Raw genomic sequence first — 22,388 nt, 5'->3', positions numbered from 1 at the left:
GTATTGCTTGTATCATGTGTTTCTAGGGCTGACCTGACCACCTGGTATTGGGTGACCCCTGGGGAGCCACCCACTTCCTCTCTCAGACTTGTTGATTGCCTGGAGCTCTTTATGTAGGGTGGGTCCCATGAGACTTCCCCTTTCCATTTTGACTTGTCAAACGGTGTTGTCATTGTTCAAGATGGGCTAGCCCAGCCCCCTGTGGGGGTTAGCTCCCTCTTGCTGGGTGAGGTTCCTAGCTAGTGCCTGCATCTCAAAGGGATCTTCTAAAGCTGACAGGTTAGGAGACCCACACAGGCTGCACAGAGGAACTACCTAAACCCAGGAGTAGTTCTGGGCTTACAGCATTCTGGACCACATAGTACCATTTTGTCTCTCAGGAAACAGTGCACCTTAGGAACCGTGTTTGAGCCTCCGGGAGGTGCCAGGAGTCCCAAGGATGCCTTTTTTTTTTTTTTTTTTCCAGGCCTGTTCTGCTTCCACCTCCAAGTCTCTCCATACTGGGCCTTTGTGCATTGTGCCCTTCTGCAGCCCACTTGTAAAACCGCAGGATGCTGATTTCCTTGCACATAATATAATTCTCACAATGGATATTTAAAATTTATGGCCAAATCTCCCACATGAAGGTGGTCTGGCAGGCATAATTTTTTCCTTCTGTACATAAATGACTATTAACTGGTTGGCATTTTGCAGACAGGTTTTGATGAACTATGATATTTTGCTTAAAATGCTTCCAAGAATAATGTCAGACTTCATAATTGCCTTACCCACGATTATAGGTGCAAGTCACCTCCACTCACACTAAACAGAATCCATGGCGGCCACGGGCAGGACCATGAAGGCAAGGCTCAGGGCAAGCAGCCACCTTCTGTACGGCTTTGGGAATGGACTTAAAAGTAGACAGATCAGACAATAAATATTTCAAGCTGATTTCTGCAAGTGTAGAAAAATGCTGTGTGCAAACTTCTTTCAAGGCCTCCTACAGACTGAAAAAACTTGGTAGAAAGTTTCATGTGAAAACAGGGCAGCAATCAACGTTGGGTAAAGGTGATAATAAAAATACGTCAATGTGTATGGGCAGGGGGCAGTTGAGAGCACAGGGAGCCGAATGCTAGACTGTTAAAATGCTCCCTCAGTCAGCAAAAAAGCAGACACGTCTGCAGCGTTTACACATGCACAAACAATTGCCTGCATGACCTGTTAAACTGCCAACCATCTCCACTTAGGGAATGGAGTCATTCTGCGATGATCTATTTCCAGGTGCTGTCATGTTACCATGTTCTTCCGTGTGGTATATGCATGTACATGCATGTGGTTGGAGGTACACGGACCCATGCATGTGTGCAGAAGCCAGAAGAGGATGCCATGTGTGTGTTTTTGTTTCATCACTCTCCACCTTACTTCCCTGAGCTAGGCTGAAAGCCAGCAAACCCTGTGTCAGCCTCCCACACCACACCAAGGATAAAGGTACACAGAGCCACATCCAGCTTTTAGCACGTGTGCAGAGGCTGTGACCTCAACCCCCATGCTTGCTCTGCAAGCACTGATCCCTGAGCCATCTCCCAAGACCCAACATGTCTCGTCTTTATGTAATGGTTCTCACAGCAGTGACAGCTATCAACCTGTGGGATACTGACAATTGCTCCACCTTTGGGAGCAGAGGTTTAGCAAATGGGGCACTGATGTGAGGCTCTGGATTTGAGCCTCTAGAAAACTTATGTAAACTTCTGACTGAAAGACTGGTGGTGTGTTCTAGACCACTGGCCTGCCCTCCTAGCTGCTAACCTTCCAAGGAGCAGAGAAGGAAATTCAGGGAAGAGAAAGCTCAGACTGAGCTCCAAGCTCAGTCAGCATAAACAAACAGGTTTGTGTGGAGAACTGCAGGCCACTCCATAAAGGTTTTTGTGAGCTCAGGAAGAAAGAAAAAGGAGCAAGGGATGGAGGGAGAAAGGGAGAGAAGGAGGGGAAACAGACAGAGACACACAGAGAGAAAGAGACAGAGAGAATCAACTGTCATGCAGTACGTGGTTCTGCTAGGACCTTGATCTCGAGCCTTTCTGTTGTTGTGTATTCTTGGATACCATCACATAGGGATGCTTTCTAAACCTATTCAACAGAGAACACACTGGCCCTGCAACCTTAGGTGAAAACACTTTTCCTAGATAGGTTTTTCTGTTTTCAACTATAAAAATAAGTGTTGGACTGAGCTGCTGAAGTACCTCCCAACACTAACATTACACACATACTGGCTGTGTCGGCCTACAAGGAACACTTTGCTCCCTAGAGCAGCTTGTTAAGTAGAAGAACTGCATGGAAGCTGGTGAACTCCAAGGATCTCCAGTCATTGCCTGAGGTGTCATTACATACCAGGTGTGAGGTCTGTTTCCATGCTTGCTTTTCTTTCTCGTGCATCTTAGAATTCATCTTTCTTTCATTCTGTTCCTTCTGGCACTCCTCATACCAACACACACACACACACACACACACACACACACACACACTTCATGTGAGTAAATCAAGGTCCTGGCATGATAACTGTGACCTTGAACAGTCTCAATGCAGGAGCCACAGGAATTCATATCAGACAGGTGAACTGTTGGCTGATTGTCATTTCTGAGACCATGTACTATCATGCTAAGAAATAAGACACTATCACAGAACCCCGGCTTACCTGGGGGCCCAAATCACAGATTTTTATTTCCATCACTTTCCTGGAGTCAGCAGCAGAGTCTGACAATGCTTGCATAGAGGAGATAGAGCACATAAGACAGTCCTCGATGGGCCAAGTTCTGCCATTTGCTACTTTTGAAAGATGTGACAGTCTTGGACCACCATCATTCCAGCCTGAAAATGGTAATTCTTACTCACTGTGCAGTCAAGGGCTTCTCGCTGTCTCCAGGCCAGAGGCCCCATGGACACACGTTTGTCCTTCTTTTCCCTGTGCTCTGCGCCTCTCTGTGCAGCCTGCCAGCCCCTTGCCCACATCCATAGCCCATTCCTGCCCATGCCTCTTCCAGAGCTTATCCATCAGGGATCACACCTTTGACTTATTCTTCACCATAGCATTATTTTTTGTCAATACCCAACTTCTTTTCATCTAGCTCTCCTTTGTGTCTATTCTGGCACTGCACATGAACAATTTTCATCATTAGAACCTAATGTGAGTTGGAGTGGAATTAGTCAAAGAGAACACTCTGAGAGAAATTGTGTACATTCCAAGTTTTGCTTGTGTGCCAGATTGTCTGATATATAAAACCATGTGATCTACCTATGGGGAGATCAAATATCTGTACAAAACCATTCAGACTTAGAAAAGGATATACATTTGATGGTCACCAATTTCAACATCGGGACCGAGACTCTCTTCTACTCTGCTGTTTAAATAATGACAGCTTCAGTAACTAATACATTGCTAGCATGTCATACTACTGTTGCTTCCTCTTGCACCCAAAATGTGGCCCCAGCTCCGGCTGCTAATTAGATTCCACTCTAACTCTGCCTGCGGCGACATCTAGACTTGATGTTGATGGCACATGGATTCACTAAGGTACACAGAAGGCCCAGGAGTGTTTCTTGTCAAAACCTGCTTAAGTGATAAAGCCTGCTCTTGGAGGAGATAAGGAATGCCCTTGTGGGGGCAATCCATTTCAATATCTGTCCAGCATTCAAGTCTCTGGAGATTTATCTGCACTGAGTTCCCATGATGTCACTTAAAGGTGGTGATCTGGAAAGAAAATTGGAGAGAAGTGTTTGGGGGAATTAGCCTGACAAATGATTATCCAAGGCATGGGGGCGGTATCTGAGGGACCTGGTTCTGGCCATTCTTTCTTTCATGAGATGATCTATCAGCAATTGCTCATAAGCTCATAAAATCTACCACACAAAGCCACAAATGTACCTGACGTACTTGGAGTCCAAAAGGAACAAACATTATTCTGAGTATAAAACGTCTTTGTGTGTGCTTAAAGAGCACTGTCTGTAAGCTTTGAGAACTTTATGTGGCCAGAAAGTAGTTTGAAGAACAACATGAGTGTTGTCTGGCTGGACAGTAACTCAAGAAGACAAAAGCAAAGGGCAGGAGGAAGGACAGGCACTGAGGAAGCCATTTTGTCAGTGGAGTAAACAAAGCCCAATGCTCCAAGCCAGTCTTAAGTCCACACAGTCTCCATCTTCCTCAGGTACAATGGCAAAGCCAAGGGCAAACCTTTACAGTGCTCATTTTTATTACAAACACATTGGAGGTACCTCCAGAGACACCCATTTGCCTCGAAATTGTTTTTGGAGAGTTATGTTCTCCAAGGTGAATATGTTTGAGATGGGAACTATACTGTGATTCCCCCCGAGCTTTGCAGATCTCTGAAACAGGTGAGAATGGCTTCACCAAACAAACCAACCAAACAGAACACGTGATTTAGCTTCAAGTTCACAATGGTTTTCTGGTAGGCAGCTCTGGGAAGAAAGCTGAGGTTCTTCCTTCATCCGGAGGCCATATTTCCACGCATCGATCTCCTGTGCCTTTCCTTTAGTGATGGGTCACTTCATCTGGTCCCTACCTCCCAACCCTCCCCCCTTCACCCAAGAGGAGCCTCTTCCTGCTGCCTAAGAGCTGATTTCAGCAAGGGGACACCAAACCCATTTAGCAGCGCTGCCCTCCCTGGGAGAAAGAGCTTCCTCCCAGCAGAGAAACAGAAGAAACAAGGAAAGGAAAATTAAAGACTACTAAAATTTATATTACGGAAATTATAGAGAGTCCAGACTTGTGAAATTTCATCAAGATGAGAACTACATAATTTTTCTTACAAGCCAAAAATAGAGTGTTCAGGAAGCCCTGCCCTGTGAGCAAATCACAGTAAAAAGTCAGAGATGGTTGGTCATGTTATAAACACACTCAGGCCTTCGTTCATTGAGACCGTGGAATGCGGTCTACCAGCTGCCAAAGACCTGCTTCAAAAATAAGGCGAGAAAGAGGCAGCAGGGACAACGTATACCAACCTTACTATTTATCATCAGGGTCAAAGCCAATGTCTGTAACTGACCTACCAGCCCAGCAGTGTCCTCCTTAGCCCCTCCCTTTCCCCAGCTCCTCCCCCTATTGCTGCCTACAGCTACCCTGGCTTTGGCTGTTCCTTGGGCATGCCAAGCTTTCCTCTTTGCCTGGAACCTTCTCCCCTAACTCCTTGTGGCTCACTTCCTCTGGTTCCTCCAGGCTTGCAGCCTCTACCCTATATCCTTGTTAGTGGCACGCCACTTTTACCTGACCGTTTTTGGATCCAAGTTCTGTGTGTGTGTGTGTGTGTGTTTGTGTGTGGTGAATTGTGTTTCCGCTAACCGGAATGCAAACCTCAGGACAGTAGAGAAGTCTGCTGTTCGCTGCTGCATTCAGAGTGAGTAAAACGGTGTGTGGTTGTGGAACTGTTTAAAATCAGTGGTTTAACAGAAGAACTTGTGAAAGGCTGAATGAATCAGCAGTCTGGATGGATCACATCCTTTCTCCTCCCGTGCAGAAATGCACTCTGGGATAAGAGCTGGTGCCTTTATGCAAATGATCACCTTTCTGCCTTTCCTAGCCCTTCTGAGTGAGAAGGCAATCAGAACAGTCTTGTTACCAGACCTTGCTCATGCAGGACCAGCACAACTCTTACAGGATCCCAGGCTGTGGAGATTTCTCCAGAGGAGCAGTTATACACTGCGTCTCAAACGACACTTTTCTCTCAGCTGCCTGGAAAATAATGCCACAGTCGTTCCCTAACCATGGACTGTGAGTGTGTGTGCACAAAATCACATGGGAGAGAGTTCTGATGAAAATTCTCTGTGTTAAGCTCTCTAGTTACACTTTGATTCAGCACTGTGAATGCGTTCTCCTCCTCTTTAACATGCCTTGTGAAATAGAGGTAATTCCACTTTACCATTTTCTAGAAGACCTTTTAGGCCTTGAAATTGCTTTGAGTTCCCAGAGATGAAGGGGACTCAAAAACAGGTGCAGATACCATTGCCTTTGGAAGAAAATAAGTGGACAGTCACCTCCCAGAAGGTGGGCAGTCTGCGAAGGAAGTTGGAAATGAAGAAGGACAAGTATGGATTCGAGAGAGAAGCAATTTTGCACTCTGTGGCTCAGGACTAAACCGCATCCTGGAATCTCCATCACCCTGCTGAATGCAGCATTCATGCTGGCCTCTGTCCAAGCAGGTTTAGTGGGAAAAGTATTAACGCCTGCACGGTGGTCCCATAGCAAGGTCCCCAAGGACAGAGGCTCTAGTATAGCTACGGAAGGCAGGAGGAACAGGGTTGATTCAACCTCGCCAGACCTTGCTGTTAAGCGACAAGGCACTATATCATATAACAAGCTGCAGCTTTAGAATGGGACATGGTGCAGGAATGATTGAAACCCAAAGGTCCTGCAGATGGACATGGAATAAGTGAGCAAGGCTGTCCATGGAGAACATAATCTACATACCAGAACAGGCATGGGTTTGTTTGGGTCTAAGCCCATGGCAACAAATTTTTAGCTTTGCAGTTCTCAGAACAGCTGTACTGAAGGGGCCTTGAGTAAGGGCAGCCATGGTGTTCTCAGACACCCCACTCTGAGCTATGTTGCATTACATCTTCAAACAGTACCTAAGTGTTAAACCTTCAGTTCATTTGCACGACACAGCTAAGAAAACAAAGCAACACCCAGGACCTCCCCACCACACACACACACACACACACACACACACACACACACACAGTACGGCTGTGATCAGCCTTTTCTTTTTATTAGGAGTAAAGCAAGTTTGGAGTTTGGAGATAGGAGGAGGGGGAAAATCAGCTTGCTATCTTTTAAGGTAGAGAAAGGCCAAATACATAAACTATAATTCGAAACAAAAATGAACCTACTCTTAAAGAGAAGCCAGTGTCATTGTGGGAATTTGAATGGCCACAGGCCCATGGTGGCTTTCAAGTAGAATGAGAGACAGTCACAAGGCTTTGCAACAAAGTGAGTGACCAGCTTTGTTTATGAGGATCTGAGGACTTTGGTGACCCTTCTATGGGTTTCCAAGTTAAAACTGCCTTCACCTAAAACAGTTGTTCTATCTGTGTGTTGCAGCCCCTTTGGGCATCACACTTCAAACATCCTATTTAACAGATATTTACCTTATGATCCATAATGGTAGTAAAATTATGGTTATAAAGTAGCAATGAAACAATTTTATGATTGGACAGTCACCACAATGTGAGGTAACAATGTTGAAGGGTTACAGCAATAAGAAGACTGAGAATCACTGGCATAAAAGATTAAGAAGCCCATGGTGGGTCTTCTCTTCCTGCTTGCTCAGATCTTGGATTCTGAAAAGTGTGTTTCAGGAGTTACTAAGCAGTGTGGAGACCACTGAGGGGGTCTATAGTGAAGCACCTTTGTTAGCATATCTACTGCTGTGATAAAATACCACGAGCAGAAGCAACTTAGGGAGGAAAGGGCTTATTTTAGCCTACATTTTCTCTTTCTTTCTTTCTTTCTCTCTCTCTCTCTCTCTCTCTCTCTCTCTCTCTCTCTCTCTCTCTCTCTCTCTCTCTTTCTTTCTTTCTTTCTTTCTTTCTTTCTTTCTTTCTTTCTGTTTTGAGACAAGGTTTCTCTATGTAGCCTTAGTTGTCCTGTTCTCACTTTGTAGAACAGGCTGGCCTTGAACTCACAAAGATGTGCCTGCCTCAGCTTCCCAGAGTGCTGGGATTACAGGCATGTGCCACTGTGCCCAGCTTCTTAGCTTACGTTTTCATACTGCAGTCCATCACTGAGGGAAGTCAGGAACCTGCATGTACAGGAGCTGACACAGAGGTCATGGCAGGAAGCTACTTAATGGCTTGCTTCTCATGGCTTGATCAGTCCACTTCCTTATAGTGCGCAGGTTTCTTAGCCCAGGGATGCACCACCCACAGTGAGCTGGGTGTATTAGTCACTAATCAAGAAAATTCATCACAGCTTTGCCCATGAGTCAACCTAGGGGGAGCATTTCTCAGTTGAGATTTCCTCTTCCAAAACGACTCTGGTTTGTGTAAAGTTAGCATAAAGCTAGAGGAAAACACTGGTCGGAACAGGTGAAGGGACACTCTAGAGCAGCCTGCAGGATCCGTCTCTTCAGCTTTCACTAGGGATGCCGGTCTATTGGTTCATTTTGTTTAAGGACAGGGACAGTAATAAGAAGTTTGAGAGGTTGACATGGTGTGGAAAACCATGCCATTGAAGACTTGAGCGAACTGCAAACTCTTCTTTGGGTTCATGGCACTGCATGCATTTGCATTCTGGTTCTGGCAAAGCTGGTCTGCTAACCCTGTTCCACTACCACCCCTGCCCAAGGCTCATACGACCATAAAAGTCTTCAAAACCAAACCAAACCAAACAAACAAAAGAACAATGGAGAAAAACCTTGGAAAATTCCCAGCGCAGATTATATCTTTCTAAGCATCTAACTTTCAGCGGCCTAATGTGAACTTTCTGATTTTGGTAGACACAAAGGAGAGAAATATCCAGTCACTACCAGCTGGCTAGGAAGGGCTTCACTGTGTTGTTTCATGATGCCCAAGTCTGCTGTGGTCTCAGAACAGGTCACCTGGGGCTAGTTAGAAATGCAAATGAATGCACCCTGCTCCCCACTCCCACACCTCTGGAGAGGTGCCCCAGCCTCTCAGGAGCAAGAGCTCCAAGGCACTTGCTGTGGTGAGAAGGGATGGTCTGCAAGAGCCTGCTGGGGGCTTCTCCAGGAACTGATTCAGGCTGATGACTGGCAGCATCTGCTTCCCCAGGGAAGAGTCAGGGATTGTCTACTTCAGAAACTCTGGGGTCCAGGCCAGCAGTGCAGTGTGTGATCAAGCCCCTCAGCAGCTCTAAGTACACCCTCTAGCCTAAGAAACACTAGTGTAAAACAGGAAGACAGGCAGGGCAAGGGACCGATACCCTACGAGAGGAAGGAAAGCCCCTCTCCTAAAGAGCCTTATGTAGGACAACTTTTCTTGAGGTTGTGCATTGGCTCCACCAACAAAGGAACAATTTTAGACAGGACTGACATCCTCAGTGAGATTCTGATTCTCAGATCCACAAGATGTCAGGATAAAAAGGACTCCAAAGAGCTATACTCTGACCTACACATTTGCACCATGGTGCACATGCATGCACACACGCGCACACACACACACACACACACACACACACACACACACACACTCACACACTTAACTAATTAAAGAAAAGGTGTTCATCAAGTAAAGTAATGCATGGCCCGATGTCTTTGGAAAATCCATATTACAATTATTAATCATTTTAACTTAGTGTCAAAACCACACAGCTAAAATGTGTACTATGAATCTCCAGGGTTGATGGTAACCTGGAGTTTATGCAGGGATTACTAACCTGAATCACAGTCCTTTCACATATTCCGTAAGAAGCTGTATTTTCTGAACAGAGGATTAGCTCTTGTTTTATGTGTGACACCTCTCTGTCTCCCAGAAGACTGGGCTGCGCAGGGGTCTGTGTTGTAGAGCCACACTACCTCACTTAACGACAGGACCTTTGTTGAACTCTGGAGATCTCGCCTCCAAGAGGGTCAGGGGACAAGAGTGAGGCAGTGTAGGCTCACCCAGCTCTGTTACTTTTCCAAGGTCCCAAATTTCCTAAACAAGGGAAAAAAATCAGGAAAGCAGAACTCAACCAACTGACACAAGTGCTTGGGAAGTCTCAAACATCACTGGAAATGTCAGTTTGATTATTCATGGGATGAGTCGAGGCTGAGGACTTCACGGGTTCGAACACTGGTAAGCAGCTTGGTTGGGGTTGTCACTCCAAGGGAGACCAAGGAGACCAGCGGGTAGCGCTGGCCTAAGTCCTGCTCTGCTGAGGACAGGGTGGGGCCAGCGAACAAGAGCACTTGAAGGGACCCATTTCTCCAGGCAGATTTTTTTTCCCTTGTGTCCTTTCTGCTCCTCTCTCCTCCCAAAGAGCTCTGCATCTGTCATGTAAATTTGGCTAATGATTAAGCAAGCAAACAAACACACAAAAACACGTGCCAGCACTATGTTCTTGTAAATAAGATCTCCTCTCACTAAGCATATGACTTGCATATTTAGACACAATCACTATATTCCATTGTTATTGGTTACGACTCAATTTTGGCAATAGTTTAAGCTGGTCTTGATCACATTCCAGTGGCCCTCCATCATATCGCTGTATGCGGTTTATTGGTTGGAAGAGTAAATTTTATTAGAATCCTGTAGCTACTGAGAAGTTGTCCTTGTTCAAGTACCTACCCACCCATGATCATGCAGCAGCCTGAACTAAATGCAGTGGCCCGTGAACACACACACACACACACACACACACACACACACACACACACAGGATGTGAAAGTAGGAGATATGCAATCATGATGGAGAAGAAGGGAAAGAAATGAAAAGATAATGGAGGCAGAATATCATAAAAGTACATTGTGTGTGTGTGTGTGTGTGTGTGTGTGAAACTGTGAGAAAAATTTACAAAGCAATTGATCAGGGAGTGGGGTGGTGTACACCTCTAATCCCAGAACTCAGGAAGTAGACGTAAGAGGATCAGAAATTCAAGGCCATCTTTGGCTATGTGGCAAGTCTGAGTCCAGGTAGAGTTATAGAAGTCCCTGTCTCAAAAACCAAACTGAAAAATTATTTTGTAAGTATCTAAAGAGAATGCTTCATTGCCCCTTGGAGAGCAGGCCAACACTCTCAAAAATTGTAGATCCCAATGTGAGCGGTTAAAGTTTCTAAAGCATCATGGGCGCAATAGAAGTCCAAACCCCACTTTATCCCATCAGTGTTATTTTAGCTCCGGACAGATTAAGAGCCTAAACACTTAAGGTTTAAGTCATAGCAGCCCGTTCACATATTTCACAATGTCTCATTTTCTGAACAAAGGATTAACAAGTTGAATGTAAGAAGCAGGTGTGAGCACATTCAATAAGTCAAATCCTTAACACCACCCAGATGAGTCTATAATTTCTGGGCAGAGGACATGGCATGCGTGAATTTTGTTTCAATGTCTTCCAGAGTGGATTTCTTAGAAAGTCGCATAGCCATATCCTACCCAGACATCCACTCAGATGGCAGAAGTGTCTACCGATGATTGAAGGCTCATGTAAAACAGATGTGCAGGCAGCTGGATTTTCCTGCTATGCTTCAGTAGACTTAGCACTGGTGTGAGCCATTACTAAAGAGCACAGCTTTCATTTCAAATGAATAAAATCAGGATCTATGGAACCTTGTCCGTGTATGTGGGCATACATGCAGTTTCCCTCCCTCTGCCTTTTCCATCCTTCATTCTTCAGTCTCCCACTGGGATCTAAATTCAGCAGAGAAAGTAACATTACTGGGTGTCAACTATGCTGACTTGTTTTCTGCCATCCTCTACATAGCATCAGAGACTTCAGTGTGAGGAAGCAATGTTAATAGCCTCTCCTGTAGTTTTCTAATTAGCAAATAATCACGTTTGGTGTTTCAAATATGATTTAAAAACTTCAAAGCAATCCTCTCTCACGAGTCCTGTTGCTTTTTAGAACCATAAGGTGTGGTCTGTGAAATGTAGCGAAAACACAAAGGACAGCAAATGGCACATTGCAGAGAGAACTATCACATCGCAAATACCTTGAAGAACAGATGGTCCAACACAAGACTCCCAAATATTGACATCTGTGCAACAGGCAACTGCACGTCTGGTGGATACAGCATTCAGTGCTGCGTGTTCCATCAAACGCACTTCTTTCTTGACTATGGCTAGCGGAGAAATAGCTCTTATTAGTAAGAGGGACTCAAAGTAAATGGATTACGCCCCTAGTCTACTAAAAGGTCTAACTCTCAAATGTTCCAGGCAGAGGGTGTATATTTTTAGAAAATGACTTCTCAGGGTTATTTCAATTCCTCATCTCTAAAAATGGATTAAAAATGCTTGGCTATCAATGGTTTGGACAAATAATTTGTACTGGCATTCAGAGAAACTGCATCTTGATCATATTCTACTAGCTAATTCTTATACTGGTATGAGGATAAAATATTGGCAAAAAGAACGAACTTTATTACAGGTATGGTGCTTTCAATCGATAGTGTTCCCTCAGATTACAGAGGATAAGACAGCTCACAAGTTACAATGCCTCTACAACAAATACAACAAATCCGATTTACCCTCTTGTCCTTTCCTGCACACAGGAAACTGTTACCTATGAAGGTGATTAATGCGCACATACAAAGGCTCACAAAGAGTAACTTGGTAACCTCAAGTCCCAATTGAGTAGCAAATGTTTCATTCAGCCCTTCTCATACATGAAAAGCACTATGGCGGAATATGAGTGTATGCAAAATTTTCTCTGCTCATGTCCTAGTACCTATCTCAATTCTTATTTCGAACCATTCGGTTATTCTAGACATTTGCAGGTTAGACTGAAACCTCTTCTCTTCCCCTTACCCTTCTGTGCCCTTCATTTTTTCCTCATGTAATCCAGACAACTCTGAGTTCCCCATGTAAGATGAAAGACAACCGTCAGCTGTTGAACCTCCTGATTCTACTTTCCCGCTGCTGGGATTATAGGCATGTACCGCTATGCCAGTGTTCAAACCGAGTCTTGTGAAACTCTAGGCTATTCTACCAATTGAAGTCCATCTGCAGCCATCTTTTTTCTTAAATAAAGTCTTATTCCATAGCCCAGGTAGGCCTAGAATAAGGTCACACTATGTATAGGCTGTCCTTAAAATCATGACAATTCTCTTGTTGGTCTCCTGAGTATCAGGATTACAGGTGTGAGCCCTCACACCAGGCTGGATTTTCTTGTTCAACCTTGCTTGTTTCTGTGATAGTAAACCCTGGCCTTTGATATGTTAGGTAAGAGCTTGAATGAGCCTCAGCCTCAGCTTGCTTGGCCGCGTAATTCCGCACGATGCACAATGTTCTATCTTACAGAAGTCAGTTCAGTGGAGAAACTGGTTTTCCTTTGAATCCAGTGTCAGTAACTGATGTCCAGTTCCAAACTTCCCTTTCAGTGTTTTCTAGGATATTAGGCTGGAGGCCCATCTGTAGCCTCCAGCAGTTTTCTTTCGTTGCAGTCAGTGCTAAGCTTTGCCATGCCAAGAAGCACGCTGCAGCAGCAAGGAGCAGCTCTTCCGGTTGGGATGTTGCATTTTGCTTTCCTGTCTGATCCCGTGCTGCACATGTGCACAGTCACCTAATGGTGCACTGTTCCACCTTGAGTCCAGAGTGGGGGCCTTTCACGACGTGGTCACACCCTGCGGTGGTCTCTGGCCATACTGCTCTCTCTTCTCTTCGGGCCTGCCTGTGCCCGAAGTAGCAGCGTCTCCTCAAGCAGCCACCAACAGCTTTGTGCTGGAAAATAAGGTTGAGTTCTATAGTAATGTTCTCGGTAACCTAGAGAACGTTTCTGTCATTGCAGACTGAAACCACTGTCTCCAACAAGGTGAACACTCACCATAGCGACAGACCTCCTTCTCAGGCTGCCCGGCTTTTTGTTTTGTTTTGTTTTGTTTTACCTGGGTGCCTAGTTTTTGTGCCAAGCACTTACTGACCTCTCCCATCCTTTATAGTCTAGACTTTTCTATGTATTTTCATCATTACTTTGCTATCTTGCATCTGCTTAACAATTCCTCAAGCCAAATTCCTTAACTTCTATTAAATTACTATGTGATTTCTGTTTTGGTTAGATGCAAACTAACATAACACAAACAAGCAAAACACTCTGCCTCTTGCTTTAATTTATACTACTAAAATCCGTGGTGGCTTTATCAAAAAGCATTGAAGCCTGAGAGAGCAGGACTAACCTGGTTATGATGGATGTGCCCGGGTTAGAATCCTTTCTCAGGAATAATCTGCCTCTGAACCTGCCAGCCTAATTCTTTCTTTTCTTTTCTTTCTTTTTTTTTTTGATTCAAAAAATTAAAAATGGTACCATAAAAAGCTTTATACAGGGCCAAGTGTGATGGTGCATGCCTGTAATCCACCACTTGGGGAGTCAGTGGTGGGCAGCTCTTTGTGAGTTTGAGACCAGCCTGGTCTACAAGGGGAGTCCAGGACAGCTAAGGCTACTCAGAGAAACCCTGTTTCAAAACACGCACATACACAAAAGAAACAAAACAAACAAACAAAAAGTTTTACACACTAGCATAATAGTTTAACGGAGCAAAATGAATGGCAGGTGTCAGGTGATGAAATAGAATCAATTTAACATAGTGAAGTTCCATGTTTTCTGCTCTCTACTTCATTATCACTGGACATTGAAAGCACTGTCAAGCAAACAGGGACAAAGCTTCCAGAGTCAAAAAGACATCAACATAGGGTCTCACAAAAGAAAACCTTTATTTATGCAAAACTAATAGGCTATGATGTCACAGAAGCACCAACCGCCTTCTCTCTGACCTAGAGAAAAGTTAGGTTTTTAGTGACACACTAGTCAAAGCACAAGGCACACAGGAAGGTATCAAAACTGATGTCAATACCTGAAACAAGACTGTTGAGTCAATTACAAGGGCACCAGCTGTGTGGAGACAAGCAAAGACAAAGAGTGGGGGAGGGAGGGGTGAGAAAAGAAAAATCCAAGTTATATTTGAACTAGGGAACAAATACAACAGTTTAGAATGCAAAAATGAAAATCTAACTTGGAATCCAACTAGAACACTTTGGACGCAGAGGTTTTGAAACTGTCTTTTGAAACATGACTCCCAGAGAGAGTATGTCAATCAATTCCCGGGCCTGGCACACGAGTTATTTTCCTTGGGAACTGCATTTGGCATAACTGAGAAATTGAAAAATTAGACCCTCTGTGAATTCTAAATTGTTTTATTTTTTTTCTCCCTGAGGTCAGTAATCAGTGGTTTTCTGACATGGAAATGTTTTATTCTTCTACACTAAACAACAGCTCCAAGCTTTATTGTGTGTAATTACATGCATTTATAGAAAGGGGAAAAAATCGCTTTCTTGGCAAGCTGTAATTTAGGAGGGCTCCCCCCAGTGCTCTGCCACTATGCCAATCATAATTAGATGTACCGCCCCCTCCTCCGACACGGTCAAGGGCAGTAGCCACGCCTTTCTTATTAAGCACTGTATGAGCCCGCTACCTTTACAGACAGGCTCTAAATCATGGAATCAAGAATAAGAATAACCTACCACAGGCAACATGGTGATCACCGAATTCCCTTCATAAAACAAGGCTTGGGAAGCAGACACTTGCCACATTAAAGATAATAATATGCACGAGTTTGGCATTATGGTAGAAGCATGGAATCACAGGACTACAGAGACTGGGGAAGGAGAATTTCAAGTGTCAAGCCAGCTTGGGCTATATAGCGAGATCTGGGCGTATATAACCTTTTCATACTCACAGGCGGCTCTGAGGCTCGGCACTTATGGAGTTAAGCCCTCTCACTCATTCAGCCCAATGGCCCCCGCAGCCTGCCATTCTGTTAGGTAGCCATGTGTCCGGTTCCTTTCCTCTGTTAAATTTTAAGTACTGCACAGGAACCATTTTCCCTGCGAGGCTCCCACACTTGGGATGAAACCTTCTCTGCGGAATTTTGGCACCCTATTAATTAGTGGTTATGAGTGGGAGCTGCTCTCTCTCAGCAACTCCTATTCTGCCATCAGTCAAGTGTGATTCTGTAATAAATTTCCACAAGGCAAACTATTTCTGGTAATTCTCCCTAATTAACACCAGGCCTGCTAATAATACATCAGCGCCGATGTGTTTCTGATAGAACCAAGATCTTGTCTGAGAGTACTCAAAAAGGGAAACTGCCAACCTACATTAAGCTTTTGCTGGCAGAAAGGTTTTATATGTGGTTCAGCTGGAAAACCTTTGATAGTCTTATGTTGGGGACAAGTGAGCAGAAAACACTGACTGGTGGGGAGGGTGCTCTGGTTTGTGCACTGAAGGCGGGTTTATTGTGAGCACACAGTTGAGACCTAAGCCTATAAATCTCGTACTGGATTACTGTTTCTTAACGAAGGAATGACAGATCTCTTATTCTGTCGGTGCATTTTAATGTGCAATGACGTGACTGACAGAAACCAAACAGCAGCTATTAAAACGTCAGAGGCAGACTCGATGCCCTTAAAAGTTGGGCTTCTGGAGTTTAATATACTGTGAGCAAAATAGACTTGAGTTTCTCTCCCATTCCCCATGTGTAGCCTGAAACAGAGACATCCTCTAAATTTATACAGGCGGGGGGTGGGTAGTTCCCTTAAGCTGATAAAACAAAAGAGGAAGACGTGAGGGAGCCTACCGAGTGCTGCACCAGGTAATCAGCGAGCTGAGGGGTGCATGGGATCCATGCCATGGGATGCATCCTGGCTGATGCCAGCTGTGAAGATCGGGGACTTCCTTCTCTGGTTGTGATCTATGACATAACAAGGCACGGTACTAGGCCATTCCAGCAAATAATTTCAGCTTACCTCCTAACTTATATACATGTCTTATAGGCTTTGTACATGCAAAGTACAAAAGGTGTATAACAGTGAGTGTAACATTTTCAGATGCCTGGGGCATTGGTTTGGCTAGTACCATGGCAGAGACTCTTCAGTGGTTGGTACGCCTTGTCCAGTCATGTGAGGATGGAACGTGACTTTTCCCCAGTTCTCTTAAGTGAAAGTACCACCCAGAGAGAAAAACCAGGCACGTGTGTTGCCATCATTGCTGTTGTTTATTGAGTATGTGCTCATTAAAGTATCACTATACCGATTACAATTCTCATGTGATTTGTTTTTAATTAGAAAACATCCAAAAGCAAAAGACCAAGTGTACAAAAACTTAAAAATGCAAAGACACAAAAGACAGCATACACAGAAAGCATCTAATTCCAACACTTTAGACATCTGGAGGTGAAGGACAGAATGAAATGAGGGTATATTTGTGTAAGACTATCTCATACGTTTTCCTCTACTCCAATGGAGATGACTGAATGGCAAATGTCAAAAAATTAATACCACACAGATTCACACTGCAGCAATTGCTTTTCTATGGAAGTTCTTCTAACCTAAAGTTCCTGGAAAAGAGTACATTTTGTGGTAGATAATTTTAAACATAGTTTTATATCAGTATTCAAAGGATAAATGATTACTTTTGTTTTAATACTATGGTCAAACAAGTAGGCTTTAGTTTTACATGGGGAAGGCCACCACACCAACGGGAAACATGGAGTCACCAGGAATACAGGCAGAGATTGTTACCTCAGCAGGCAACAGTTAGCCCAAACAATTAGAGCAGCAGCATTAATCTGGGCCCATCAAAGTCTTGAGAATGGGATATCGAATGAGGAACATTAAGAGTCATGCACTATGGTTTCCATTTGGGGTTTATCAAAGAGCCTTCAAAATACACATCTAGCATGGGGAAAACTCAATGCTCTGCAGTGAAAGCGTAACACTGAAAGAATGCTACTGACACAGAGACTCAGTGAATACCCAGGGAGGCCGCCAGCAGAGCAAAGTGCTGTGCCAGGCTTAAGAGAGCCATGCTGGTGAATGAAGCATGCCAGCTTCACTGCAGGTAGACTCCTCTGGTTAGGATCAGAACTCATCTCCCAGGAGTCACTGCCTTAGGAATGGACACAAAACTTGCCATAAAATGGGAAAAGAATAAAGACACAATGCCAAATCGGGAAGCCACAACAGCCTTTTAGGAATTAAATTTAGAGAAATAGTGTTATAATATGCAGCATTATGCTCCACAAATAACACATAGCATTAAAGGCTAAATAAAAATGATATCATTAAAGAAAGATAACTTTATAAGGAATCCAAGTCAAAGAAACAATTTTTGAATAGGTAAATGTTGTCAAATGTGCAAATGTTCTCAAATGTTACCTTGGCACATCATCTAAAAGACAAAACAAAACTATCACATCAAAACAAAATCACCAATTTATTTTGCAGTATAAAGATGAAGCCTGACATTGAGATCTGAGATAATGCACATGAGCCATCAAGTCTGCTATTGGTCACTGCAACAGCAAAGAGACCTAAGGCACGAAGGTCCATCGATGACACTCCTGGCCTCCCTACCAGCACAGGTGAGGAGGTAGTCTGGGCTGCTACTGGAGAAGCTTTTGGTTTGCAAAGTTTTGGTGTCACCCCTGCTGTCCATTTATCCCCCCTCCCCATTCACTATTATCTGCATTTAATATAAATTTACTAGACCCTTGATTAGCAGCTTTCAGGACAGATGCCTTGAAAGTTCTTAGGGAGGTTAAACAAATACTGTAGTTTAAGACCTCCTCTCCAACACACACACAAAGGGTGAACAGGTGCACTTGAGTGATGGGGTGAGGAGAGGGGCAGCAAGAACCTAGGAATTCTGTCTGGATTTTGAAAGCACCTTGTCCCCAACAGATTCAACCTATACCCCAGCAGGATCCTGGGCTTTCATTCATTGTAGAAACAAAGAGAAAAATAATAAATCTCATAATCTGTTTTCTCCCTGGGCAGTGAGCCATACTGCCAGCGGTCTCACGGAAATTTTCCTGACTACAAGTGGTGCCTGTACAATGCTCTGCCCAATCACGGAGAACAGATGGCAGGGCGATGTAAGTGATACATCATGGTTCCCCCATACTACCAACCACCAGAGAATAAAAGTTGCCTAACTCAGAAAAGAATCCCAAACAAAAACCAAACAAACAAAATCCCAGAACAACTCCAAATAAGCAAAAGACACAGTAACAATACAGACTTGGATCTTATCATAATCCCTAACCCCTCCCCCACAAAAAAAATTACTGGGTAAGAATTTTTCAAATCTTCAGTCAGAGACACAACTGTAAAAATTAATCAGTCCATAATCGGTAAGGGGAAAGTGGTTCTTTATACTTTCCAGGTACAATTGCTTCATTCCTCCAATTTCTATTTCCCTTATCTTTTACCTACTCTCTTCTAAAAAGAGAGTAAAAACTATTAGCGTCTAACACTATTAAACTATCTTCATCTTGGAATGAAAGATGGCAGTATAGGCCAGGTGCTGGGCCACACACAATGCAGACAAACTGCCCCATCTGCAGAAGAGCCAGCATCCGCAGCCTTAAACAACATGGCAGCCTTTAGGAGAACATAAGAGGTGACAAAATCTCTTAACAGGCATGACACACTTGGATCAAAAACTCTCCTAGACCTTCTTACTGAAAAGACCAATGATAAGACCAAATCATGTGCACATACTAAAAAGAAAAAAAAAGATACCTCCTACTCATAAAATGTATTTAAACCCCTACTTACTATTCTAAAGATAAAAATAGGTTATTAAACAATTTATTCTTATTAATAAAGTTTAAGGCACTTTTATTGCCTTCTGTGGACTCTCATAGCTACCTGACAATGAAAGAAAGTGTACTTCAGCATAGAGGCAAGAGTTTTTAATTCTAAAATGTAATCCTTTGCTAATTTATTCTAAGATGAACTTAATAGCCAGGAAATTGATTTTTATAAAGGCCATTTCATGGGCAGAAAATACAGGCAAGTCATAATAAATGCCAAACTGTCTGGGCTTTCTGAAGCCAAGTGTTTTGTTACAGACTTGGGTTTTAATGATGGAGTTTATCCCTTCAGGGATACTAGTATTTTAGAATGCCATATAAATATTAAAACTAAAAATTAAACGGTAATTTTAATTTTCCTCCTTTTCTTCAAATTTCTTCTCTTTCCTGGAACTGTTGATTTTCAAAAATTCACAGAATGAGCATGTTTTTTGCAAAGTGGCTTGTCCTTCTTGGAGAAAAACGTCTGCCCTTCCAAACTTTCACAACACACCTGCGAAAGAGAGAAAGAGAGAGAGAGAGAGAGAGAGAGAAAGAGAGAAAGAAGCAATACTTAAAAGAATATCATCACTTAAATCCAACCTCCCAACAGAAAGTGACTGCTGTTCCCCAATGAGTGACAGCACAGTTGTGTGAGACACCGTGACACTTCATGAGTGCTACGACATTTCATGTCATCTTTGGAAAGCAAAGAGTGATTTTTTTTTTTTTCTGGAATACAGTCTGATTTATTTAAATCATTGATGATTTTTCTTCCTTACCAAGAGGAAAGCACTTACTCCTAATGAAAATGTTAATACATCAAAACGTCATATACAAATTCTAATCAGTCTTTTGAATCTGTTTCCTCATACAATTAAAACATTCAAAAAGAAACACAGGTCAACTCCTTTGCCAAGCATAACCAAACCCAACTGTCTGTCTGCCCTGTAGCACACTGGCCATAGGTTATTACTATTTCGAGTTTGCTTTATCTTTTATCACGTGCATGTGTCTGAGCATGTGTACGAGTGCAGGCCTGCTTGTAAGCTCTCTGATATGAGTACTGGGAACCAAACTTGGGCCCTCTGCAAGAGCAGCAAGGCATCTCTGCAGCACCAACAGGCTGGCTTTTTAACTTACTTCCCGAATAAAACTATCCATTCATGAAAGAACTGATTTAACTTGACTCTATAGTGAATATCTTGGGTGGTATCTGCCTGGTAAGTTTTGTGGTCAGCCACCCACACTTTTGCCTTCATGATGTTTCTGCTGTCTTGGAAATGACAATGCTCAAGAGAAGATCTTCCTGAAAAGGTAAATATGTAAAAGCTTCTTTTTAATAAACTGTATGAAGTCTAAAAGATGAATGAAATAAGAACAAGAATGTGCTCAAAGGTAATATTTGGAGAAATCATTTGATTTCACGATTATCTAATACTTTTACACAATGGGAATAAAAAAACCATTAGATATGATTAAATCTAACAGCAGCAACAGAAATCAAATATTGGAATGAAGCATCTGTACTGAATATGAGCTTTCTCAATCATAAAACTTATCTTAGGTTAATGTTAATCCTTTGATCTATCTTAATCACTAAAAATATAAATCAGAACACTAGGTACAGTGATGCACACTTTTAGTTCCCGAACTCAGGAGGCAGAGGCAGGAGGATCTCTATGAGTTCAAGGCCAGTCTCACCTACATAGTAAGTTCCAGGTGAGCCAGGAGTACACAGTGAGACCATGTCTCTACAAAGAGCTGTTGAGGACAGCTCAGTCAATAAAACACTTGAGTTTGACCCCCAGGAACCATGAACAAAGCAGGGCATGGTGGCACATGCAGTCCTATAATCCCAAGCCCGGAGAGGAGAAGAGGAGGGTCCTGAGGGTCTCCTATTGCTAGGTTCTAGGCCATGAGAAACTCTGTCCCATAGGAGGTAGCCAGTGTTCTGAGGGTGACACTTGAGGTTGTCTATCAGTCCCCACCAAGGACATAAATACACGAACATATACATGTGTACAAACACACATACATACACTACAAATAAATAAAATCAAACCCAAAGGCATTAAAGTAGCAAGCGAGATAGGTAAGTATTTTTTGCATGTTCATAGTTTCAAAAAGAAAAGAAAATCCATAATCTATCAGTTAGGAAGAAAACTGAGCTATCTTGCCGGCTCTCCAGTCTTTTATAATTGGTTTTCTATTTAAGACATACCTAATGTATCAAAAAAAAAACTGTTTAATAAAAGAATTTAAGAACTCATACTTCTAAAAAAGGAAAAAATATATTCTCCTGAGAAACAAGACAGCATTGAAGGGTAAGATCTTCTTATATTTAAATAATTTCAAACCCAACATTTAAGGACACCAAACCCCACTGCTTGTTAGTTTTGAGGAACGGAAACAGCAAAGTGCTGTTACTTCCATTAAGCACTGAGCTCTGACCAGCACAGCACAGTTTACTTACAGAGCACACAAAGCAGGTGTCGTGCCAGGTGGAGCCCAGAGCTTCCAGGAACATGTCACCAGCCTCTATGGGAAATTCGCATCCACGACATATTGTTCCAAAAAGGGCGTAATAATCTGCATCAGGGAAGGAGAGAGACACCACTGAAACACAGTGAAGCTTTGGAATGACAGTCACAGAGAACAGTGGTAAGATGGAAGTTAAATGAGATGCAAAGGTTAAGACTGAGGGGGACTGGGACACCTTGGTTGGAATTTCCTAACTGGATTAGATGGGAGACCAGGCAGTCTCTGCAGATGGTCCAATACCTAGCTTGATACTATGTTCAGCATTGGAAACCTTGTTATGAAACAGGGTTTTGTTTTTTTAAATATGTTTTCTGTGTTACATGTCTCTCTGTTTAAATGCCCAGATGCATGAATAGAGATCACTGTTTTGAATAGTTTTTGTTACACTTGCATGTTTCAAGGAACTGCAAGAAGACTTTCAATCATTTGCAACAATGAGCCTAGTTAATATAAACTTATAACAAATTTGGCAAATCTTACTGGTTAGCATTCAATACAGGTTTCAGGGCACTTTCACAAACGAGGACTTGTAGTGAGAATTTTGGTTCCTTAAAGAACCCAGTGACATTTT

The 22,388-nt window shown here is 43.1% G+C and overlaps 1 protein-coding gene across 10 annotated transcripts in view; it reads right to left on the bottom strand.

Annotated features, from left to right (window-relative positions):
* Positions 1-16,671: 16,671 nt before the first annotated feature.
* Pdlim5 (PDZ and LIM domain 5) overlaps positions 16,672-22,388 on the bottom strand; it is a 172,998-nt gene continuing 167,281 nt past the window's right edge. For all 10 annotated transcript variants that reach the window (XM_060392607.1, XM_060392609.1, XM_021659671.2 and 7 more), the window contains 2 exons: positions 21,750-21,865; positions 16,672-19,787 (listed from right to left, as the gene is read on the bottom strand). In XM_060392607.1, coding sequence (XP_060248590.1) covers positions 19,698-19,787; positions 21,750-21,865 — 206 coding nt within the window. In that variant the 3' untranslated portion in view covers positions 16,672-19,697. The remainder of the gene's footprint in view (positions 19,788-21,749; positions 21,866-22,388) is intronic.

Source organism: Meriones unguiculatus, chromosome 10, assembly GCF_030254825.1.
Source record: "Meriones unguiculatus strain TT.TT164.6M chromosome 10, Bangor_MerUng_6.1, whole genome shotgun sequence".
NCBI classification, from domain to species: domain Eukaryota; kingdom Metazoa; phylum Chordata; class Mammalia; order Rodentia; family Muridae; genus Meriones; species Meriones unguiculatus.
This window is presented reverse-complemented; position numbering and strand designations above follow the sequence as displayed.